This window comes from Anolis sagrei, chromosome 4 (assembly GCF_037176765.1).
Source record: "Anolis sagrei isolate rAnoSag1 chromosome 4, rAnoSag1.mat, whole genome shotgun sequence".
Lineage (NCBI taxonomy): Eukaryota > Metazoa > Chordata > Lepidosauria > Squamata > Dactyloidae > Anolis > Anolis sagrei.
The window spans coordinates 206295605-206321634 of record NC_090024.1 but is presented as its reverse complement, the minus strand read 5'-3'; the positions used below and the strand labels follow the sequence as shown (position 1 = coordinate 206321634).

The 26030-nt window shown below is 42.5% G+C and overlaps 2 protein-coding genes across 2 annotated transcripts in view; one reads left to right on the top strand and one right to left on the bottom strand.

Moving 5' to 3' along the window:
* Positions 1-11056, top strand: part of SHISA4 (shisa family member 4) — a 29562-nt gene extending 18506 nt beyond the window's left edge. Inside the window, exons 2-5 of the mRNA XM_060772446.2 lie at positions 1099-1270; positions 2503-2642; positions 4900-5079; positions 6957-11056. Coding sequence (XP_060628429.1) covers positions 1099-1270; positions 2503-2642; positions 4900-5079; positions 6957-7003 — 539 coding nt within the window. The 3' untranslated portion in view covers positions 7004-11056. The remainder of the gene's footprint in view (positions 1-1098; positions 1271-2502; positions 2643-4899; positions 5080-6956) is intronic.
* A 10866-nt stretch (positions 11057-21922) lies between these two features.
* Positions 21923-26030, bottom strand: part of LMOD1 (leiomodin 1) — a 30628-nt gene continuing 26520 nt past the window's right edge. The window contains exon 3 of the mRNA XM_060772447.2: positions 21923-24761. Within this exon, the coding sequence (XP_060628430.2) occupies positions 24735-24761 (27 nt within the window). The 3' untranslated portion in view covers positions 21923-24734. The remainder of the gene's footprint in view (positions 24762-26030) is intronic.

Sequence of the window (26030 nt, the reverse complement as noted above, 5' to 3'; positions counted from 1 at the left end):
GGGAACAAAACATATCTCGTAAGCAAAAAATATGTAATTTTTTTGCTTGGGTTGTTGTGAGTTTTCCGGGCAGTATGGCCATGTTCCAGAAACATTCTCTTCTAACATCTCTCTCTGAGGATGCCTGCCATAGATGTGGGCGAAACACCAGGAGAGAATGCTTCTGGAACATGGCCATACAGCCTGGAAAACTCACAGCAGCCCAGTGAATCTGGCCATGAAAGCCTACACAATGCAACCAACACACTAACATTTAACATGTTGCAACAAACAGTTTGGAAAGCCCCTGTGTAGACCATCTCAGTTAGATGTGTTTTCTGTGTTGAATCTTTTGTTACATTGGGTTTCTTTAAAAAAGGAAATTCCATGGCAGAGGTAGCAAATGTATGGCTTTCTTTATGGTGTTGTAGTGCATCTGCCATTAAACTTCACCTCTAGACTATGATAGCTAAGGCTGATGAGAGTTGCAAGGTTTAGAGGGTCACATGTTCTCTACCTCTGATCTGTGGCACAAATGGACTGCATGAAACCTTTGAGACTGCAAAATGTGGCCTGTGAAGCTGCACCGAATTTCCTTGAAGCCACTAGATGCCCCCATCCCCAAAAATATTTTGTGCACTTACATTTGGGTCAAATCTGCATCCCAAAATGAGAGAAATCAACCTTAAACCAACCACAAATGTGATCATTCTAACCATCACAAATCACTTAAACTATTCAACCTTCCCTGCAATAAAAATCTGAAAATTGGGCAAAATGGCAAGTGGAAGTGATGCAAAATAACTTTCAGTGCACCAAAATATTATGTGCCACCCACAGGGTCAGGATAGGGAAGAGAATGGAAAAGGTCCTACGATTGCCCACCTCAGGTATATAGCCTTCTTGTTAAAATGGTAAGCTGAATCTAATGGGCCTGGATATATTTCAGAGTGGGAGGATTGCTGATTGAAAGTCACAGCTCAGTCCTTGGAGGCCAGCTTCTAAGACATCCATAGATACTTCCTTCTCAATGTGTTTTTGAGAGGTTTCTCACTATCATCCTGTATATTTGTCTAAGCAGAAAAAGACTAATGACTTGCTTCTTTCCTCTTCCCCCAGTCTCAGCCGATGAGGACTGCAAATGGTACATGGACAAAAATGGCTCCTTGCATCATGGCTTTGACTGCCACTTTCCCTACTTCTGCTGCGGTGACTGTTATCAGCGTTTCTGCTGCACCGACCTCAGGAGACTCATCACCGAGCGGCAGCAAAAGCACTGCATGGCATTCAAGTAAGAACATCTGAAAACTAAAGAGGCCGGTGGGAAGGGACAAGTCATTACACTTTAAAGCTTATAGATATCTCTAAAGAACTAGAGTTGATGGGGTGGTTTCATTTTGTTTGTTACTAAAGGTTAAATGCACAGTTGGCAGATTAACACACTTGTTTGTTTTTTTATATGTTTGAATAAGTGTGTGATGTGTCCAGTTTGGCTTTCCATTCATGCCTCAATTGACCTGACTGGCTGAGAGCCTACACTGAGGAGATGGAACACAATGTGGGGCTCATGGAGTTATGCAACAGTTACCCAACAATTCCTTTGCTAGTGAATTACAATGCTTTGCAACTAAATGCAACTAAATGTATGCCAAATCCCTGCATACATCTATATGCACAGTGTGTAACTGTAACATATATCTACTACCTAGAGGACCTTGAACTAAATATGACCGTTCTGCAGTGGACTAAGTGTTGATCTATTCCTGTAAGCAATCTTATGCATGCTTAAGCTGCCAATACATTATTGCCTCTATGTTCTTAAGCCTATCATCAGGATAACTTAACCATAGTTGGAGGATCTAACCCAGGTATGAACGAACTTCAGCTCTGCAAGTGTTTTGAACTTCAACTTCCACAATTCCTAACAGCCAGTAAGCTATTAGGAATTATTGGTCTTCAATCTTGCTGGCACAAGGATTTAACCCATCGCACCACGGGTCGGAGGTTCAAATCCAGGGAGACCACAGATGAGCTTCCTCTGTCAGCTCCAGCTCCCCATGTGGGGACATGTGAGAAGCCTCCCACAAGGATGGAAAAAACATCCTTGCAGACAGCCAATTCTCTCACACCAGAAATGACTTGCAGTTTCTCAAGTCTCTCCTGGCATGAAAAAAGAATAGGAATTGTGTGAGTTGAAGTCCAAAAAACCTAGAAGGGTTGAAGTTTGCCCATACCTGATCTGACCCAATCTTTCTGTACTAAATCTTAAATGAAATAGTGATTCTTTTGCATATAATGATGAGTATGGGACTGGGGCTGGTTCAGTTTTTAAATGTGTCCAAAGGTAATGTGCCATCTTATTCCCCTGCAGAATGGAGAAGACATATGTTTCTCAATGTATAATTAAAAATCCAGTCATTAATATATCAATAAAAGTAGATTTCTTGGAAAAGTCAATAATGTCTTATTGGAATCAAATGCCATGTACACAGGTCAGTTACCATCTCTGTCTGCTCTCTATAGCCCAAGAACAATTGCTGGTATTGCTTCTGCTGTGATCCTCTTTGTGGCCATTGTTGCCACTATCGTTTGCTGCTTCCTGTGCTCCTGTTGCTACCTGTACCAGAGACGGCATCACATCCAGACACCTTCACCTTATCAAGGTAAGTCTGTTCTAGCTGTTGTGGAAAATACCTTTCTTCTAGACCAAATCTGAAGATGCTGTGAATATCCACAACTGACACACATCCTAATGCACATATCTTCCTTTATGTTAATGTCCTGCCTTTGCATTAGTTTGAGATGATTGTGAATGCTTGGGTCAATTAAGTGTTAGTTTGAGACCATTTTCAATACTTGGTGCAATTAAAAAAGAGCTGCAACTGGATTGGCAGCTCATGTACAGCAGTAGAGAACTATAAAGAATTGCAAAAGTCCTCCCAAATATCTGAACTGAGGAGAAGAGCATTTCAAGCTCTCTCATGTGGAGGACCAGCAATTGGTTTCTCCAGTGTCCCAGTACCACATTAGTGCTCATTGGCTACATTCTTTCTTTTTTTCCTGGAAACTCATTGCCTCTGGTGGCATAATGAGTTAAACCCTTGTGCCAGCTGGACTGCTGACTGAAAGGTCAGCAGTTCGAATCTGGGGAAGCGGGGTGAGCTCCCGTCTGTCAGCTCCACCTTTTCATGTAGGCACAATAGAGAAGCCTCCCACAGGATAGTAAAACACCCGGGTGTTCCCTGGGCAACGTCCTTGCAGACAGCCAATTCTCTCACACCAGAAGTGACTTGCAGTTTCTCAAGTTTCTCCTGACACAAAAAGCCCACAAATGGGTAGACTACAGCTCAGGGGCTAGCAGATGGGGAAAAACATTGATGCTAGGGGTGTGGGACATGGATTAGTCCCCTCCCCAACCAAGTGGAATGGATTGTCCTAAATTCCTGACCCCTCCTCTGAGGTCATCAAGCCTTTTGCTTTCCTTTTCCTCTTCTGTGCTTCTTTCTGCAGAGTGAATGGCCTTGCTATCTCCAGCCTTAGACTGGGGAAATCCAGTCTGTTGTTTAGAAATCTTGTTTCTGTCTCCAACCAAACTCTCTGTTGAGAACACACATGAGAGGGAAATCATGCATTTATCTTTAGTCTCAAAATGATCATAATGATGAGATGCATCTGCGGCTCATAATGGAGCTAAAACTGTTTTGAGAATTCTTTAATAATGGAATATGAACCAACTTTAAAGCAGTTTCACATAAATTAATGCATTCATATTTTACAGCAGGGCTTAGATTACTCAGATGTGTTTTCCAATGGGAAATCTTTCCAAGGGCATCAGACTTAGGCCCCTTCTACACTGTGCTTATATCCCAGGATCTGATCTCATGTTATCTGTATTGAATTGGATTATATGAGTCTCCACTGCCAAATAATCTGGGATAAGAAGATATTCTGGGATCAGAAGGGGCCTATTTATTTATCGTGTCAGAAATGAATTGAGGATACAGTTGTAATGTATTTTAAAATGCAAAGTTTAAAAACATGGCATTATACTAAATGTCCTTTGACCAGTAGCTGGCCAGTTGGAGTCCCTCTGGTGTCACTGGGAGAAGGTCCTCCATTGTGTATGTGGCAGGGCTCAGGCTGCATTGTAATAGGTGGTCTGTAGTTTGGTCTTCTCCCACTTTGTAGCCCCATTTCTTAAGGTTAGCTCTTCATCTCGTGGTGCCAGAACACATTCTGTTCAGCAAGTTGCCCAATCTTCTGTGTGCCCAGGAGGAATCTCTCATTTGGTATCAGCCATGGCTTGAGGTTCTGGGTTCTGGGCTGCCACTTTTGGACTCTTGCTTGAGGATGTGTTCGAGTCAGTATCTCTCTAGATCTTAGAAAGCTATTTCTTGATTTAAGGCATTGGTGTGCTGGCTAATATTCAAACAAAGGATGGTCCAGAGATGTCACTGCCTCGATCCTTTCATTATTGCTGCTACTTCCTGGCTGATATCAGGTGGTGCAATCCCAGCTAAACAGTATAATTTATCCAGTGGTGTGGGGCGTAGACAACCTGTGATAATGTGGTATGTTATTGTGAAAGCCCTGTACTTCAGTGTCCCTTGGTCTGATGCATCAAGGCGGTTGTTCTGTGATACTTTATTCAAGTATATGCAAATTCCAAGTGTATGTGCTTGTTTCATACCAAGCTGTGGTTGGAATATTTTCTGTGCTACTAAAAAAAAAAAAAAGAAGAAGAAGAATCTCAAAGCTTGTAGTCTCTCCAACTATTTTATGGGATTGGTGGGAATTAAATATTGAAAGACTGCTAAAGGTACAGATCAGAAGTGTGCTTGCACTTGGTGGAGGTCCCAAGTTGAGGTCTTCACTTAGAGCACCAACTCAGAAATTGCTGTGTTTTTGTTTTGGCCCCAGGTCAGGACATCCCATTGTCTGGCTACCCTTCTCAACCTCCAGGCCCTTATCCTATGGATCCCAAAGCAGGACCAGCACCATTTCATCCTGGATATGCACCTGTGGCTGGGTATCCCCCTGCAGTGCCCACTGCACAGTATCCTATGTACCCACCTGGACCACCATATTACAACCCTTCAGGTAAGAAAATAGTGTGAAGCAACCACACCTGGGGTTTAAAAGCTTTGTCTTATCTCCATTACAGTAGAGTCTCACTTATCCAACCTTCGCTCATCCAACATTCTGTATTATCCAACGCAGTCTGCCTCCCACCCAGATCCACAGCTGTTTCAATACATTGTGATGTTTTGGTGCTAAATTCGTAAATACAGTAATTACTACATAACATTACCATGTATTGAACTGCTTTTCCTGATGATTTGTTGTAACACATGATGTTTTGGTGCCTAATTTGTAAAATCATAATGTAATTTGATGTTTAATAGGCTTTTTCTGAATCCCTCCTTATTATCCAACATTTTTGCTTATCCAACGTTCTGCCGGCCCATTTATGTTGGATAAGCGAAACTCTACTGTGTTATGCAAAGGACCCGCCCTGGAGGCGAAAGGATTACAAGGTGAACCAGCTACCAGTGGTAAAAGTGGCCAAGTGGTGTTAACGGCACCATTTTAGTTCTAGATCAGTATTTCCAAAGTAGAGGTTGATAAATCTTTTGATTGATTCACATGGGAGGAAAATCTATATGGGTTACATTATTCAACTTCTTACATACATCTCAGAAATCTATGTGTAGATCAGGGGTCCTCAAACTAAAGCCCGGGAGCCGGATATGGCCCTCCAAGGTCATCTTCCCACCCCTCGCTCAGTGTCAAACTAAGTCTGAAATGACTTGAAAGCACACAACAACAACAACAATCTCATCTCACCAGCCAAAAACAGGCCCACACTTCCCATTGAAATACTAATAAGTTTATATTTGTTTAACTTGTTCTTCATTTTAATTATTGTATTGTTTTAAAGTGTTTTTTTGCACTACAAATAAGATATGTGCTGTGTGCATAGGAATTTATTCATTTTTTTCCAGATAATAATCCGGTCCTCCAACAGTTTGAGGGACTGTGACCTAGACCTATATTTAAAAAGTTTGAGGACCCCCTGGTGTAGATCTTCACATCTCCCTCTGTGAGCCAGTGTGAACTTTAAGATCTTCCGGGGAGGCCCTCCTTTTGCTCCCACCACTGTCACAAGCATGGTTGGTGGGGACGAGAGAGAGAGCCTTCTTGGTGGTGGCCCCTCACCTCTGGAATGCTCTTCCTAGAGAAATAACATAGGCCCCATCCCTCCCCTCTTTTTGTAAGAGTTTGAAGACCTGGTGGTTTCAACAAGCCTTTGAGAACGACTAGTTCTAGTTCAGCTCCAGACACTGTTGAATATGGCCAGATCTTTTTCTATGAATTACCCAGGTCACTTTCCCCTAATAGGCCCTGGAAATGAACAGCTATAGGCTGTACCTGTTATTGTTGTGGCCTGCTATAGCACTGCACCTAATGTCCCAGGCCCTCTAGAAATTTTGAGCTCGTACTAGACTCGGCCCGGCCTTTTAAATTGCCTTGAACACGCTAGGTTAGGGTTAGGGTTACTGTGACTCTTTATGCCTATATTGTTTTGTTAATTTATGTTTATGTTGTTTACTTTTTATGTATTGATGTTACTTGGAAACCGTTCTGAGTCCCCTTGGGGAGATAGGGTGGTATATAAATAAAGTTTTGTTGTTGTTGTTGTTGTTGTTACTTTTTGAAGTTCAATTACATGATCCCTGGTTAGCCAGCTGAGTTCACTGGAAGAATTCTGAGCATTGCAGTGTGATCAGTCAGTTAAGTACCAAGCCTTGCAGCAGAGATGGGCAAATGTGCCGCTTTCTTTGGTTGTGAACAGCCTATTAGGAGCTGTATTCACAAAACATCTGGAAGGCTGTTTTGTCCACCTCCGCACTACATCCAGGATAGTAGTAAATGCTTCCTTCAGTATTCTGAATATTGGTGTTTTACTTTTGCAGCTCCACCACCCTACATCCCACCACAGATGTCACAAGCTAGCACCTGAAGAGGACTTTGCAGAGACTATACAGTGAAAGCATTTCTCTCTGGGCCTGTCAGATTCATCTCTGCAGAATTTCTATGGACTACCTGCTGCACTGGAATTCCTGCCTGGGCTTCAGTATTTGCCAGTTCCCTTACTAGCTGTTTCCTTTTTGCTGTGCATGGTAGGAAGCATTATGACCCTACTCCTTTGCTGCTGCCCTTCCCCACACCTCCTGCCCCCGTCACTGAGAGAAGCTCTTAGTTCTCTCCATTTCCCAGCTAGGCTCAGGAAAGTAATGGTGCCAGTGCAAGCAACCAAGGCTGATACAAATGGCACCCGTGTTCCCTCACCCCAAATTCCCCTGAGTGTCTTTAATGGAACGTGGTAAAGCAGCAGCCTCAAGATAAGGAGAAACACGGTTTCATCTTTCACCTGGCAAGAAGACAGCCTTTCTCACACTGAGACATTGGTCCTGCCCGTTTCCTGACAAACTATGAAGATCAGTCATGAGGGATGCCCACTATTCAAACCCTTGATGGCTCAGCTGATGTTTGGTGTCTTCAGAAATACCCAACTCTTTACGATGGTGAATATGAAGGTACCGAAATGCTTCAGGATTCCAGAGACACTTTGTGTTGTTGCATATAACTGAACAAAATGGGTGCCAATATAGTCACCACATGGTGGATATTATGTGGAAGTCCCATGCAGCCTACTCTGAGTTACCCAAAAGGAAAACATTAACTGGAAGGAATGCATGGAGGTAGAACACGAGTGGGGAAATCGAGACTATCCACATGTAGTTGGATTGCATCTCCATGATTTCTAGCCAGAATAGACAATGAGGGAGTGTGGGGATTGCAGTGAAATGTCTGGACATCACATCCCTTGATTTCTTACTTAGAGCAAGACCTTTGCAAGAGATGGGATAAGATCCTAGGAGGACCAGGCAGCTTAAGAGCTGCTTAGAAAACAGGAAGGGTCCATATTATTGTATAATTTGAGGATTTTGAGGCCAGGTTCCTCTTCTGTCCTTCTTGCACAAGCCTGAAAACATATTTCTGTCATTATTTTGCAAACTGAGGCCACATTTCCCATGGGCACTGCCTAGGGAGAGTAATTAAAGTAGCTGGGTATGAGATAGATTTTCTGGTAATACAAAAGTCTTGTTGTCATGGTGCAGCTTCAGATGAAAGCTGAACTGAAACTGTTGCATCTGTTCTGTAAAATAACACGAAGCTTGGATATTTGGAAGCGAAAAAAACAACTGTTGAAGTGTGCAGAACTATGAAGTCTTTTAACCGCAATGAGACATCTGGTAGCCTTATTTTTGCTGATTTGCACATGTTAATTGAGCTTAATGTACTGGTATTGCTCATTCTTTGCTAGTGAGGCTGAATGGGAAAAGAAACTGGAGGAGTCTGGAGCCTAAAAGTGTTGCTTGGACTACAGCTCCAGGAATCCCCAGAAAGCATGACCACTGGCCATAGCCAGTGGGGCATTTTGGGAGTTGTGATCCCCAAGATAAACCTTTCCAGACTCTGGCTGGGCCTTGCACTTCATGTTGGAAGGGAGGCTTGATTGAAACCAGCTCAGCAACTAGTTCTGCACATAAATGGGGGTACCCTGAGGACAGAGTTGAGAGGAAATTGGACATGTATTTGTTTATTTACAGCATTTATATTCTGCCCTTCTCACCCCAAAGGGGACTCAGGGTGGATCACAGAACACATACACGGCAAACATTCAATGCCATTAAACAGACAGGACAGACAATAGATAGTGGTAATATGTTGGCATTTCCCCCCAACTTCGGCGTCCTGGAGGCTGTGCTCGATTCTGGCCACAGGGGTTACTGTCGCTCCATCCTCTATGACAAAGAGCCTTGATCACAGACTTTCTCCTTCCTTTGATCCTTATCATTTTTCTGGTATTTTCTTTGTGGTGCCGTAAAATATCTCCCTGCTTAAGCGGTGCCTATTTCTCTACTCACAGCTCACAGCTGTTTTCGAACTGATTAGATGAACAGTAAGTTGGGCTGAAGGTTGGGTGCTCAGTGTGACCTGGGCTTTGAACTGGCAACCTTTCAGTTGGTAAGATCTATGGCTACTGATGATTAATCAGCTTTGCTAAAGCCCGGCCCTGGGGAGGGACACTGATTGAAAACATAATTAAAGACAAACAACCACAGTTGTCCTCTTCCTCTGTCATTTAGTCTTTTCAGGCTCCAAGTTCTTTTCCTTTCCACCTGAATCCTTTCTGAGCACAGTCAGTGACTAGAGTTCTGTTCAACTTTTTGCTAGCATAACTATGGATTGTGCTAGTAGATGACATTGGGGTATCCTGTTACTCAAGAGGTTTGCTCAGCTGTTCAGTGGCTGCCAGATGGCACCTGAGCATAGCTCTCCCACTGATGGCCATGGATGTAAATGCCCATCATGCCTTGGAGAGAGCTTCCCATGGATGGAGAGAATGATAATATTCTTACCAGGGCCAGGATGAATTATTTTGTTCCCTGGGTGAAGGACAAGATGGCACCATCCCATGTCTAGAAGGCTGTTGCATTGCCAATGAAATCTTACTAGCAGCAGAATGAAGAGATCAAAATAGGCTGCATTTAGGGAGAGGGGTGGTCACCTGGAATAAGCTCAGGAGGAGGAGCAGTCAAGAGATTGTCACTTTTACCCACTTGCACCTACCACCTAAGATAGTTCCTCACCTCTTTCTGCCCTAGATAGGGCTGGTTTTGATTCTAACATGGAGCCCTCGGTGGCGCAGTGAGTTAAAGCCTTGTGCTGGCAGGACTGCCGACCGACAGGTCAATGGTTTGAATCCAGGGAGAGTGGGTTGAGCTCCTTCTGTCAGCTCCAACTCCCCATGCAGGGACATGAGAAAGCCTCCCACAAGGATGGTAAAACATCAAAACATCTGGACATCCCCTGGGCAACGTCATTTCAGACAGCCAATTCTCTCACGCCAGAATCAACTTGCAGATTCTCAAGTCGGTCCTGACATGAAAAAAAAAATCTAACATGGCCAGTTGACCCAACTGTCTTTTTTCCTTCTCAGAAATAATAGCTCAGCTGCACCTTTGTGCAACATTGCTTTTTCCAGCTGCCCCCTCCTTGGCTTTGTCTCTAGTCATTGTGAAATATGTCTACTAAGGCCCTATCTACACTCTCATATAAAATCCAGATCATCTGCTTTAAACTGGATTATATTAGTCTACACTATAACCCAGTTCAAAGCAGATAATCTGGATTTTATATGGCAGTGTAGATCAGGCTGAAGATCTTGAAAAGAAGGCTCTCCGTCCTTTGTAGCATTGCCATATTTGCTGCAGAGTTTCTCTGTGCTTTTTTGTGTGTTCCTGCTGCCCAGCAGCAAAACCATCTAACACTCAAGCATATTATTCTCCTTCCTGAGATGGGCCAATGTCCTGCTTGTGGAGATGAGGATGCAAGGTGCTGCAGGGCCGGTTGTATTGCAAGCTGAGTCTCTGTTTAAATTTCTTGCCAAAAATGTGGAGGAAGGCAATCTGGATGGTTGGGTGTGTGGAACAAAGACACCATGCACTAGTCTGGGTACAAAGGCAGTCCTTGTGCAAGGTGGGCTGGGAGACGCGTTTGCATGGTGATTTCCCACCAGTGAGGCAATTCCCCATGGCTTCATGGCACTTAGCAACTAGGGAAGTCAATGGCCCCATTGTGAAGGAAAGCAATGCACTGTGCATGTGGAATTTTTAAAAATGGCTTTAGGCTTTATCCTCCAAATAAAGCCCAGTCTTGTAGACCCAAAGCTAATGGCCTTGGTGTTCAGAACGCCCTCTGGGTGCATCTCTCTTTTGCTATGCTTTGATGTCTTTGTATGCTGTAAGAAAATATCCAAATTGAAAACAGGAGGGACCTATAGCCTCAAACCGCTGATCTGAAGCCTTTCCCCCCACTGTGTGGGGATGACCTGTCTGTGTTTCCGCAGCAGTTACTACTGCTACATCCTGTTGTAATCAGAATGGCAAGAGTTTGCATCCTAAAATGTTGCTAAAATGTGGATTAAACATATCAGTATTGATAAGACTGTTGCTTTCTCTCTGTGTGTTCTACCTAAATGGTTAGGAACTTGGGACAGTTAGTTTTGGCACGCATCACTACAGGATCGGTTGTCAACGGAACACCTGTTGAACATTGTATTTTTTAATACTGGAAGTGTCCAAGAGTTCATTTTCTGATTTTGTTTATAATGCTGAAAGCCACATATATTTCTTCCAGGAACAATAGTTGGCCCTCCACATTTGGGGATTTCACTTTTAAAGATGGATTATTTGCAAATTTGATTTCTGTTTTCTTTCTAGAAATCTCTAGATTCTTTCTCAGAGGCTTTGTTAACTTTGGGTGAATCTAAGCCAGCGTTTCTCAACCTGGGGGTCTCGAGGGGCATGTCCAAAGATAATCAGAAAACACAGTTTTTTTTGTTGGTCATGGGGGTTCTGTGTGGGAAGTTTGGCCCAATTCTATCATTGGTGGGGTTCAAGGGGCTCTTTGATTGTAGATGAACTATAAATCCCAGCAACCACGACTCCCAATGTCTATTTTCCTCAAACTCCAATGTTCACATTTTGGCATATTGAGTATCCGTGTCAAGTTTGGTCCATCATTGTTTGCATCTACAGTGCTCTCTGGATGTAGGTGAACTACAACTCCAAAACTCAAGGTCAATGTCCATCAAACCCTTCCAGTATTTTCTGTTGGTCATGGGAGTTCTGTGTGCCAAATTTGGTTCACTTCTATTGTTGGTGGAGTTCAGAATGCTTTTCGATTGTAGGCTAGCTATAAATCCCAGCAACTACAACTTCCAAATGACAAAATCAAGCCCCCCCCCCCAACTCCACCAGCATTCAAGTTTGGGCGTATTGGGTATTTGTGCCAAATTTCGTCCAGTGAATGAAAATACATCCTGCAGATCAAATATTTACATTACAATTCACAACAGTAGCAAAATTACAGTTATGAAGTAACAACAATAACAATTTTATAGTTGGGGGTCACTACAACATGAGGGACTATATTAAGGGGTCACGGCATTAGGAAGGTTGAGAACCACTGCTCTAGGTCCTCTTGCATGACTGTGATCACCTTCTGCCATATGCTGGGGGACCTTAAGATTTATAGGCAAACCACTTATTTTGATATTTGTAGGCCCTCTACAAAAAAACAAAAAACAAAAAAACAACCCATGTATTCTATAGAATAAAATGAAACTTGGTTATTCGGAAGTGAAACACAACTGTTGAAGTGTGCAGAACTATGAAGTCTTTTAACCATGACGAGACATCTGGTGGTCCTATTTTTGCTAGTTTGCATATGGTCATTCAGCTTAAAGTACTGACATTGCTCATTCCTTAGTAGTGAGGCTGAGTGGAAAAAGAAACTGGAGGAGTCTGGAGCTTAAAAGGGGAGGGTGTGTTGTGCGCTATGCTTTCTATCAATGATATAGAATGGGGTGGTCAATAGGGCTTGGAAGACTGGCCCTCCAGATATATTGGCAATGCCTCTAGCAATCTCATCCAGTTTGGACTTCTTTGAGCTTGAAGATCTGGAGAGCCAAGGTTTCTTCACTTTTGGCATTGTAGATAGATAGTGCTACGACACTAACAATGTTTAACTAGGGAAATGATAGCTTTCTCTTCGTTTTGGAGGAATAAATGACTTGGAAAGGAAAAATGACAATAAAGAGGTGTTAGAGAAAGTGAGGGAACTTCAGATCTTTCTCTCTGTCCTTGAAACATCCTGTCCTTTGAAACCAAGGAGGTTATTCTAGTATTGGCCAACATAGGCATATTTTGCTCTGGGCTTCATTTGAAGAAGAAGAAGAAGAAGGGAGAAGGAGAACTTTATTTTTCTACCCCGCCTCTATCTCCCCAAAGGGACTCGGGGCGGCTTACATGGGGCCAAGCCCAAAGCAAAATACAATTAAAAGCAAGCAATAACAAATTAAAACAGCAAAAACAGAATAAAACAGCATAAAACAGCATAACAATAATAACAAGCATCAAAGGCAACAGCAGACTAATTTTGGAGGGAAGGATGAGAACCACTATGCGAGCTAGTTAAAGGATAAGGTGGTTCAATAAGGTGGATAGCAACATATAATAGCATCGGAAATAACATGGACGCAGAGCAATTTAACAGGATCAATTTAACTTAACTTAAAGATAGATATAGGAATTCAAAATCAGGTCATGATTCAGGACATGATATATTTCATTTATCATAGGAGTCGTCAGTCGAATGCACAATGAAACATCCATGTCTTTAATTCCTTACGGAATGTGGGAAGGGAGGGTGCCAGCCTGATTTCCCTGGGGAGAGAGTTCTAGAGACAAGGGGCCACCACCGAGAATGCCCTTTCCCTCGTCCCCATCAACCGCATATGGGATGGGGCAGGAGCGAAACAAGAGCATTCCTGGAAGATCTTAAGGACCATGTGGGCTCGTAAGGGAGGAGGCGGTCATGCAGTTAGGCAGGCCCTGAACCGTTTAGAGCTTTATAGGTAATAACTGGCACCTTGAATTTGCAACTGTTCAACAACTTAGGAGATTGTTCTCTTTCTCCCCCACCACTCCCCAAGCCAACTAACTAGTGTCTTACAGGTTGTAGTGCAATATAAAATAAACCATGTGTAGTTCACGTTTGATCAGCCCACACACTGCCTTGCCAGAGAAAGAAAATATGCCACACAGATGAACAATGAAGAGCATGTAGTTTACTCTTCCTTATTCAGAACAACATATTTACAATCATGTGATCAGTTGCATCGACTCACATAATGTCATTGCATGAGGTATTTAAAATGGTCTTCCTTTGCCCATGTGGATAAACTCCTTCAGCAGCTCATGAAGCAAGAGCACACTCCAAACTTTGTCTTTCCCTGCATCTTTCTCCGTTTGTCTCCAAGCACCTTCACAGCTCAAGACGGAAAAATGTAAGTGTCCAAAAGTCCCGGGCACTGCCTGATCAATCAGCTTCATGCATCTTATTTTACAGTTGTCACACACACACTAACTGATTTCTAACATCCTGCAACACAGGTAACATATTCTGTATAGAGCAGGTATGGTCAAACGTTGGCCCGCCAGGTGTTTTGGACTTCAACTCCCACAATTCCTAACAGCCTACAAACTTCATTTATTCAGCATACAGGTAGATTGCTTATCAGTTGAAAGTTTAAACAGTAAGTTCTCTAAGGCATTCTGTTGCAGTCTCTTCCCGGAATGGAAGACTGGAATTGCAAAATCCAGGACAAACAATGGACTGGCAAAATATTCCTCTCCAATAGTAACTGTAGACACTTCTGAAGTAGCTGAGATACAATACATATGTGCAAGGAGGAGAATACATCTATGTATGCTCACATAGCTTGGTTGCTCCCTGCTGGCCAAGATAGGAATCACAGATCATGCCAGGCTACTTCAGGCCCTTTCTACACTGCCATATAATCCAGATTATCAAAGCAGTTAATCCACATTATCTACTTTGAACTGGATTATATGAGTCTACATTGCCATATAATAATTCAAAACAGATGATCTGGATTTTATGTGGCAGCGTAAAATTCGAACCTGCGACCTTGAGAGGGGCTGCAGACACCTCTCAAGGCTTCAGAAATGATGTGCAGGGTTGATGAAGTTTCCCTCTGACACTTCCTGAATAGGCAGTGTCTTCAAGGTTAGAATTGCTCTGCTGCCTGTATGGTGAGTGCCTGTTCAATGTTGTGATTGGGTATTCTGAACCCAGAGTAAGGACTTGTCAAAGGCTTTCATGGCTGAAATCACTAGGTTGTTGTAGGCTTTTTGGGCTATATGACCATGTTCTAGAAGCATTCTCTCCTGACATTTCACCTCCATCTATGACAAGTATCCTCAGAGACCTCATAACCTCTGAGGATGCTTGCCATAGATGCAGGTGAAACGTCAGGAGAGAATGCTTCTAGAACATGGCCATATAGCCCGAAAAACCTACAACAACCCAGACTTGGAGGAACTTTCATAGACAGGGATCGTCAAGGAGCCAGCCAGAGCTCCTCAGTGTCCGCCTTCCACAACCCCCCACTACTGAACTGGGTCACACACTTCTGGACCACTTGAGTGGAAACAGAGTGGAATGACCCCAATTTAAACATACTGGCTCTTTACTGGTTCCTCCTTCACACCTGTCCAGAGCAGGGAGGAGAAAACATGTTAACACAAATTAGAAGCCAGCTGGAGCTTTTGGTCCTTTTCAACATCCAGTGGGCAAGTTTTCTTTAAGACAGTATTCCTGAAATACTGTACCATAATGAAGGTCCACTATCTGACAGAGGTAGGTAACTTTATCCAACCTGAAAGCCAAATTTAATTTCAGAGAGGTCCGCATTCCAGTTGCAAATGTGGGACAAAGGAAAAAGTTTGAGGTCAAATATCAGCACACTCATCTTAAAGCCTTTATTGTCAATAGCTAGGCCTTAACAGCATTTAAACCAGGCATGTTGTAGGCACTCCAGAATGCATACAACAACAAAAACAACACTAGCTCCCTGAGGGTACTCAGAGCGGTTTCCAAGTAACGTAATCAATACATACATTGTTTTTTTTGTCGTGTCAGGAGCAAACTGAGAAACTGCAAGTCGCTTCTGTTGTGAGAGAATTGGCCGTCTGCAAGGTCATTGCCCAGGGGACGCCCGGATGATTTGATGTTTTATCATCCTTGTGGGAGGCTTCTCTCATGTCCCCACATAAGGAGCTGGAGCTGATAGAGGGAGCTCATCCGCCTCTCCCCGGATTCGAACCTGCGACCTGTCGGTCTTCAGTCCTGCCGGCACAGGGGTTTAACGCACTGCGCCACTTGGGGCTCCATTACATACATAGTAAACAACATAAACATAAAATTAATAAAGCAATATAAGCAGATGATGATGGTAGTCTGAACCTTGTTGTTGTTTTCATCTCAGGAGCGACTTGAGAAACTGCAAATCACTTCTGGTGTGAGAGAATTGGCCATTTTCAAGGATACTGTCCATGGGATGCCCGGATGTTTTGATGTTTTACCATCCTTGTGGGAGGCTTCTCTCATGTCCCCACATGGGGAGCTGGAGCTAACAGAGGGAGCTCAAACCACTCTTCTCATATTCAAACCTCTGACCTGTTGGTCTTCAGTTCTGCCGGCACAAGGGTTTAACCCATAGATTTCTATATCTATCAATATAGAAACAAGGCAACCGTTAAAGCCAACCAACAGCTGAGGTAAACGTGTGCTGATTCAGAAATATAACAACCTCCTGAGAGATTATTCTGAGAGGATGCATTTGAATGCTACACTAGACATTGGCATTACTATTTGTTCCTTGTCTTATCGGTGGTTATGCCTCTGATCACCAATTTCTGGAAAAGGGGCATCAACAGAATGAGATTACTGCCTTCATGGCCTGCCTTTTGGGCTTCCCAAGCATATCTCCTTTCTCACTGTGGGATGTGAATGTTGGACTAGACAGCCCTTTGGCCTTGTTTCTCAGAGCTCTGCCTATGTGTGTATATGTATGTTCCTGGTCCAGTGAGTATCAGCTATCACTCTCTTTTTATTCAAGGAGAGACCAAGCGTAGTACAGTAACTTTATCTGCAGATTCGCTTTCTGCTATTCCAGTTTCTCATTGCCAACTGAAGTCTGAAAATATCCTTATTCACAGGTTAACTTGTTGTGTTTTTAGTTCCCTGTGGTCAACAATGGTTCAAAAATATGACTGTTATATTGTTTGGTACTATCCACAGCTTCAGATATCATTCGGGTGGTGACTTCAAACATATCCACTGCAGATAAGGAGAGGGGGCTACTGCACATGAATCTTTGCAGGGGCACAGGATCAAGTTCAACACAGCTTTGCCTTACTTGGCTTACCACAACCAAGGGCTCGCCAAGCCTCCTAAAGTACCACCCATGTTTATACAGTTCCTGTCTGCTGTATAATGTATCTGCTGGGGATATGTTCCAGGTCACACACACATAACTGAAGCCAAAGATAACAGTTGACACCCTGTGATAGATCCTTCTTAGTGTTGACATAGGTCAGATATGACTAAGAGGTTTAAACAACAAACTAAATAAAGGGAATGCAAACACATCAATTAGTTTTATGTGTGAACTAGCTGCCCCCTGCCACACGTTGCTGTGACCCAGTCTGGTGACCTGGAAAATAGTGTTGGTTTCTAATATATGTAATTTCTTTATGCTTGTGGGTAAACAGTATTTCTTGTCATTGTTGATGTAGAGATTGTCTGGTTTGCTTACTCTGGAACATGCAACATATCATTGTCCTTCTTTAGAGGTCCCTTTGAAATCTATGATACCATATCAGGCATGTGTGTGTGTGTGTGAATCATATCTATTTATCTATATCTATCACTGGATGGCTTTTTCTCAGGAGGGCTTTGATTATGTTTTCTTGCCCTGGTGAAGGGAGTTGGACTGGATGGCCTTAAGGCAGCATTTCTCTGCCTGGGGATCAGCACCAGAAAACACAGTATTTTCTGTTGGTCATGGGGGTTCTGTTTGGGAAGTTTGGCCCAGTTCTCTCTTTGGTGGGGTTCAGAATGCTCTTTGACTGTAGGTGAACTATAAATCCCAGCAAATACAACTCCCAAATGCCAAGGTCTGTTTTCCTCAAACTCCACTAGTGTTCACACTTGAGCATGTTGAGTATTTGTGCCAAGTTTGGTCCAGATCCATCATTGTTTGAGTTCACAATGCTCTCTGGATGTAGGTGAACTACAACTCCACAACTCAAGGTTAATGCCCACTAAACCCTTCCAGTATTTTCTGTTGGTCATGGGAGTTCTGTGTGCCAAGTTTGGTTATATTCCATTGTTGGTGGAGTTCAGAGTGCTCTTTGATTGTAGGTGAACTATAAATCCCATCAACTACAACTCCCAAATGACAAAATCAATTTTTTGAGTGATGGTCACTTGTTGGCCTGATAGGTGTATTGTGTCCAAATTTGGTGTCAATTCGCCCAGTGGTTTTTGAGTTCTGTTAATCCCACAAATGAACATTACATTTTTTATTTATATGGTTGTCTGTCTCTCATTCTCTGCAGTGCTAGAAATTTAGGAAATGGAGGGCAATTTCATGGGAGGGAGTAGATTTGCCATTTGGAGGGCCTATGCTATCATTTTGCTCCCTTACGTTGTTGCATTTCTTTTGTTTGGAACAGGGTTTTTCCAAACTCTCATTCTCCAAATGTGTGACAAGTAAATATTCATTCCATGGGGGAAAACATCAGTCTGATGTTTCATTTGGGTCTGCTAAAATATTTTAATTGAATAATCTAAGTGATTGGTCTTTAGCAGGGGAGCACTGCTTTGGTAGAAAGGAAAATAGTGGGATCAAAAGCTTTGAAATGTAAGCATTCCAGTCTGTGAAGTATGTGAGACAGCCATGAGTAGTGCTACAGTAGTGTTTTGTGGCTGTGGTGGTGGAGGAAATGAAGCAGACAAGCTCTACCTGGAACTTATTTTAACAGCCAGATCTTAACTTTGTGAATTCTCTGATAATCTGCTTATCTTATCATTAAGTAACCACAGTTTACTATATCCAACACATTTCAGATTCAGACTTAACTGTGACTAAACCATGCTATTAGAATATTCAGGCCACTTCATCACGTTTACTAAATTCCAACCTTAAGAAATGGGGCCACAGAGTGGAGTTCATGACATGTGTGAAGAAGAGCAAACCACAGACCACCTATTACAATGCAGTCTGAGCCCTGCCACATGCACAATGGAAGATCTTCTTACAGCAACACAAGAGGGACTCCAAGTGGCCAGCTACTGGTCAAAGGACATTTAGTACAATGCCAAGTTTTTTAAACTTTGTATTTTCTAAATACATTACAACTGTACCCTTGGTTTGCTTCAGATTCGATAAATAAATAAATGCCACTGAGTCCTACACTTTAAATGTGGTAATCACTGTGTTCATCACATTAGGTTGGGTTCTAGTGTAGGGTAGAGCATCCTTTCCATGTTTTAAGTGTAGGGGCCAGCATTATTTTCAAACGTTTCAGGAGGTAGTGGGGAAGTGGATTTTTGGTAATGATCTGGATGTAGATGGGCAAAATGGCCAGTTCTGTAATATTATGGCATTTATTGCTCTCAGGTTTAAAATGAAATGTTTTCCCCAATTTGTGGGAGGGGAAATTGTGGGAGGAGCCAAAAGTACTCTTGTTAGGGAAAGTTCTGCCATTCCCTTTTGTTCACCGAGTTTTTATTTTTCCAGAACAGCCTTTCTATGTCCTTCCCTTCTTTCCACAATATGTGTGGTGTAAATCAATTTTTGTACCTCTTGAAACTAAATAGCAAATAATATGAAATTGCAGATAACATGAAAGCAGTGAGCACAGCAAGGAAAACTGCTAAGTCCTCCCACATTTGACCAGTCTGGATGAGCTTGAGCATGAGAGGCATGAATCTCACCACATGAGGGCATAACTGCATCAGGCAAGCCTAAAGCGAAGAGCGATGCCAGACCAGGACTCCTGGTGCATTCATTGTACAGCTATTTCACCTTTTCATCCTTGCTGGGTTTTCATGTTTGATAAGAATAAAGCAGCAGCAGTGGAAAAACATGGGATGGTTACAGATGGATGTTTCCAGAATCTTATGGCACTGTAAATGTTTTATTGAGGCATATTTAAGAACCAGAATTTGCTTCCTTAGATGCACTCTAACACCATTCATCAATCTGTCTAATGAGATGACCCATAGTCCACAAGAGCTTATATTTTTAGGTACCCCTGGAATATTTGTTGGTTTTCCTAAATACACACCAAAGAGTGCTGAAGATGCAAACCAGGATACTGAGAATCCTTCTGTGAGACAGAAAGCTGAGATGCCACATGCTGTGGGATGGAAAGCTGGGAAGCCATGTAGGGGGAATGCTGCATGGTATTATTACCATCTGAGATCATATCTTCTTTGCATAGTGGGTTAGAGAGCAGGGCAAAGAACCTTTCTCCTTGTGTAGAGGGGTATGTTCACAGGAGATTTTGTATCAATTAATTATTTTAAGAACAGAGAAATTTCGTTTTGCGATTTAACACATTTAAAGCTATACATGCTACACCACTGGAGTTCTCAGCCGTAGGAGGAAAATGATTGCTGGCACAAGGACTGTGAAGAAAGCATGGTACTGAGGATGTATGCTGCTCATAGTGGAGGGAGTTTGCTTGCCTTCTCTCTCCACCACTTCACAATCCTGGAAAAAGTGCAGTGCCTAGCATAGTACATCAACAGCATTCACTTTAAAAAAATGATTTTTGGGTCATGAAAAAGTGAAGCACTTTAAGATAATCACACTATAGTTATAACTGGATCACGCAATCAGATATCTTGAAAGTAATACGGCTAGCTTTTCTATTTTCATCTGCCACCTGTGGGACAGTTTGCAATGTGGCACTGCCTTTCAAGACCGGAGGGGCATCTGTGATAGAAGACGATTCAGTGGGTGTTCTCGCAACAGAGGACAGCTGCCTGTGTGCTAGAAGGTGGCAAATAACAGTGTGGCACTGACAAGAGAACCACAGGTGGAAGTAGTGCCAGTGAAGGCAAGGCCAGCCTGTTTGCTTGTACATGTAGTAGAGTGCAGAGCCTGGAAAACTTCGTTTTGGACTGCAACTGTCAGAATCCTACTGGCTGTGTTGGTTGTGAGATTCTAGGGTTGTACGCTAAAGACTGAATCCTATTGTTAGTCGTATTGAGAGTAGACCCATGTATCAGTGGGACATGCCTACACATTACCGTCATTCATCAATTGATTCCGTGGATTCAACTACTCTAGGTTTCTTTTTTTGTCATGTCAGGAGCGACTTGAGAAACTGCAAGTCGCTTCTGGTGTGAGAGAATTTGCTGTCTGCAAGGACGTTGCCCAGGGGACACCTGGATGTTTTGATGCTTTACCATTCTTGTGGGAGGCTTCTCTCATGTCACCGCATGGGGAGCTTGAGCTGACAAAGGGAGCTCATCCACATTCTCTCTGGATTCAAACCTCTGACCTGTCGGTCTTCAGTCCTGCCGGCACAAGGGTTTAACCCACTGTACCACTGGGGGCTCCTAACTACTCTAGTTGAGACCAACCAATACATTCTTGGGTTCAAACCCAAGAATGTAACTTTTCCAACAATGGAAGGGAAAGAGGTACAAGGGAACTAGACCCTGCTTTCACCTCTCCTTGGCTGTTCTGAGCAGCTGGAAGGCTTCCTGCTATTAGGAAGAGCAAAGGAATGAAGTTTTGCTTGGGCAGTCTATGCAAAATGCCCAAATATAGGCATTTCTCCAGACTCCTCTGACAAGCAGTTCAGCTGCCTTTGGAATCAGCCAGACCCACAGCAATGACTGACTTCTGCACCAAGCTGGCATGCAACCCATTGAATTGGCAGCGGCATGAGGGAGAATGAAGATACTCTTCCCTGGCAGACTGCCCAGCATACTCAGGCTGCAAAGTGGGCTTATGTTTGTACACAAACAGAAATGTTTCACCCAAGTTGCATGTCTTAAGTATCTGATATACTCTGAGTGGTGCTTATAGGAATTAAATCTCCACTGATTTTTTTCAGCTTCTATAAACTGCAATATGACTCAGTAGAGGAGATGCCTCAAACTAAGAACCCTGGTTTCGATGCCTAAGGCAATCCTAAGCACAGTGGCTCCTTGGGCTTTGGCCTCACTTGCCCACCTGCAAAGTGTCAGAATCAGGGTTTTGTTGTGGGACATTTGAAACACGATTTTGATGAGGAATACCAGGTGCATAAGATGGCCTGGGCTGACACATTTCTGCCTAGTCTTGTGGCAGCAGATGTAGAAGTATTAATTTCCCCTTCCTATCCCCAGCCTCGCCATGTTCCTCTACGTACAATCAACATCATATTGTGAGCTTTATTAATAAAAGTGTGGGTGATTCTGTACATTTTGCAAAGAGGAATTACATTCATGAATCGCAGAGAGAAAACTGCAGCAACATTTGCATCTGAGATCTCTCGCTCAAGTGATTTGTCTCTTGCATGATTCCTTCCCATCCCACAGCCCCCAATATTTTCTTAAGTGGATTCTCCACGAAGAGATTAAACCTCATTTCATTGCAGCACTTGGTGGAGACTAACAATGGCCCATTTACCTGCACTTTGCCTTCTTGGCTGGTAGAGAGAACATAAAAAGCTTGTAAGTGACAAGGATCTTCTATAATGCTTCATAGTCCTACTTGTTCTGGCTGGCCTGGGACAAGGTAGCACCTGCCCATGAGATGCAATTTTTTTTCTATTATGTTGCAGGTAATCTCTTGAGTCCATCTCTTGGTTTGATAGTTGAGATGGACTATCTTTCCAGCCTCTTGTAGCTGCACCACTTGGCATTATCTCAATGCAAGCATGCTTGGGTCACTTGAATAAGAAATTAAGCCCTCCTCCACTGAGAGTTATATTAGATATTTCTATCCATCTATATATTAAACTCTTATAGGCACAGAAATATATTGATTTTATATATACATTTATAGCCTGAGTCACCAACTTATTAAGCACAATATGTTCATTTTCACGCTGGGGAGTCATATCCAGGCAGATGAACTGATTTGCAGATGGAACTGAACTTGAGACAAAGTGCCTCTTTTTCCTTGCATTGAGACTCCAAATAGGCACTTTTAATCCATCTTCATACAATTTCCCTTGAAGACTCCTTGTGGTTTTAAACTGCTGTTCTGCAGTTGACTAAAAAGTCCAGGCAGTAACATGTTGGCATTCTGCAACACATGGGCACTCCCCTTAGCAGAGGTCCAACTTCAGATTTCCTAGTTTGAGAAAACGCCCTTGCAATCTTGCTTACCCAATGCTGCATCACACTCATGTTTAACTAGATACAGTATGGGAGCCATACAGAGGGTCATGTTTGGTAGTCACAGTTCTAAAAAAGTATGAATCTGAAGGAGGAGTGATTGAGAGGTGAAGTTTACACATAGGTTGGTTGACAGATATATGATGTTCATTGCTCACATGCCATAGCCTGTACCCATCAGAGCTTGGAAAAATGATTATTTTGTGGTGTAACTCTCAAAATTCTAGAAAGCTTTAGTCATCAAGGTAAATATTTCAAATTTTAACCATAGTTTAGAAGATACTGATTTATATATAGGTCGCAAAGGTCCTGGGCCATTAAATCAACTTACTTTTTTGAAGTTAGCACATAAACCTTCTGGTCCCAAGTCTTATGCTGGGCTTATAAACAAGCTATTGCTATGCTATGTAAGTTTATTGTCTATTAGGATATGCTTGCCTTACCTGTATGAGCAACTATGGCCAGAATCCTGTATTACAATATAGAATATCTAAGTTGGAGTTAAGCACTAGTGACTGTTACATATTTCTAAAAGAGAGGGCCATATAAGGACCATAAAAGTCCTTCAGTCTCAACTTACTGGGCAGCAGTCACTGTGATCAAACACTGGCAAAAGGGAAAAATTAAGACAGGGACCTTGTTCCTGCAGGTCCACAGTGGAAATTCCACAAGGATAGGGTAGAAGTGGAAGCCAACTATTTCCTAGACAGCTGCTGTCCAGTAAGTGGTGATTGGGGATGTTGGAATTGAGTGTGTAGTCATGTAACTCTTATGCTTAGCATATGTAAAGAGTATACAGGATTCTGATAAATATTAAGCCTCTGAGAATGTTTGCTCTGCATTCTGTAAGACACCTTTCAAATCTGAGCTTTCCATGGTTTAATATTCCATTGAACATATAACTGTCACTGCTTGCTTTTTTCTTTCCCCTCCTACCAATGGCCAACTTAACTTCTTTCCTCTCCACTGGGCCTCTAAGATTAAGCACTCCAAAATTAATCTTGAAGATGCTGCTCATTTGTTCAGAGGTGCAAGTACTATGAAGTTTCTATCCTCAGCAATATGATCTATGTTCCGTTCAGTTCAATTTTCCATCCATAAACTTCCTAACTGCTAGGTTCATGGGGTCACATGAAGTCCTTTACTCACAAAATACAGATTTGCATAATGTTTTCCTTGCTTCTTCTGGGAGCAAAGAAAACTGTATAGTGCTTGTGTTTGCACTAACAGAAGAATGGGATCCTTGAGATCACAGACACATTGGAAAACTGGCTTTGGCTTAGTGAATTCTCCCCCATCCTCCAAATTCATCCTATCCCAGGCACAGCAAGTGGCAAGAACATGGTGGTGCTTCTTTTGGAGTCGTCTTGGGCTGAAGATGGGACAGAACAATTTCCAGTGGTGCTGTTGCTCTAGTGTGCATTTGCTCTTGTATATATATTGTAATTGCAATTGTGCTACCTGGTGCCTGGCAAGATAAGCAGGGATGCCCCAAATATAGACTTCTTCAAGACTAAACCATTATCTGTCGTTTTGCTTTCTTGACTTCCACAAGGAAAATGGGACAAAAAGTCCAAGTACACAACACAGAGCTTTTGCAGTTCCCTTTCTCCATGAACCAAATGTTTCATGATGTAAAAAACCCTCACTAAATTAAATATTGCTTCTTCTTGATCCACCACCTCCTTGGCAATCCATCCAATCCCATAACTCATCTGGGGCTAGTGCAGTGTAGTCTGTGGCTCCCACCAAGTCTTCCTCATGTAAACAGTCACCCAAGAGACAAACACGATGATTTAGCCTTGGTAGTCTCGCCCTTCCCGGAATCTAGGTTCCATTTCTTATTGGAGTAATTTGGGAACGTCCACCTGCCAAAAATGGTGTAGTAGTTAGTACAAATCTAAAACCAAAGGCAACTTTTAGTGATGCACTAGAAGATCAAGGTTTGACTCTTTGCATAGCCATGGAAACGTACTGGGTGACCATAGTTTCTCAGCCTCAGAGGAATCATAGAATCATAGAATCAAAGAGTTGGAAGAGACCTCATGGGCCATCCAGTCCAACCCCCTGCCAAGAAGCAGGAATATTGCATTCAAATCAACCCTGACAGATGGCCATCCAGCCTCTATTTAAAGGCTTCCAAAGAAGGAGCCTCCACAACACTCCAGGGCAGAGAGTTCCACTGCTGAACGGCTCTCACAGTAAGGAAGTTCTTCCTCGTGTTAAGAGGAATCTCCTTTCTTGCAGTTTGAAGTTTGAAGGTGAAAGCATTCCATGGAAGCAAATAACTATCATTTCCCAGTCTAGATCTCCTTCAAAACAATACAAATCATAGTTTTCAAACTCAAAACAAACCATAGTTGTTAATACTAGATTCCTTGGACACATGCCAATTCAGACACCTATGAAGCCATAGTTAAACTTCCTTTGCCAGAGTTTGTTGTGATACCTGAATTAAGCCAATTATACCTTTACAATTATCCACATCAGAAACAGTGTATGATGCATGCAGTCTATTTATTGGGGTAGAAAGATGTGCAACTGTCTACTTTGCTATGAACACAAGCTATTGGTTTTCCAATATGTGTAACACGTGAAAAACATGTGTTCTTCACATATGATTGCTGTGTACTTATTTTGTAGAGAGTTCCTTGGTGTAAAAAAATGTTGTGCATTAAATTCAGCATTCAGATGTCTGTAGGGAAAGAATCTGTTACCATGCCTGGGATATGCTTCATGCCTCATTCTAGTTCTTACCTTTCTTCCCATGTCTTTTAAATTCTCATTATGAAAGTTATTTGCATTGATTATCAAAGATATTTCCCCAGCTTCTGCTTTGATCTGTGATTTCAGCACCAAAGATCTTATTTTCTTAAGTCTTTTATTCTGTCCTAGCTTTGGGAAGACTTCAACTCTCTGGAACCTATGTTTAGATGCAGAACTATACCTTCGTTGTTATTTGCTTGAGCATTATTGGACTTAAGATAGTTTCATTCTTTTTATGTGACACTATGCAAATTCCATTTTAAACCTTAGATGAATTTAGAATGAATTTAGATATCAAAAGGAGCCATTCTTGTCTTGGAACACTGTTGGCAGGCAACCCTTTGCCACACCTCAAAGTCATCCCACCACTA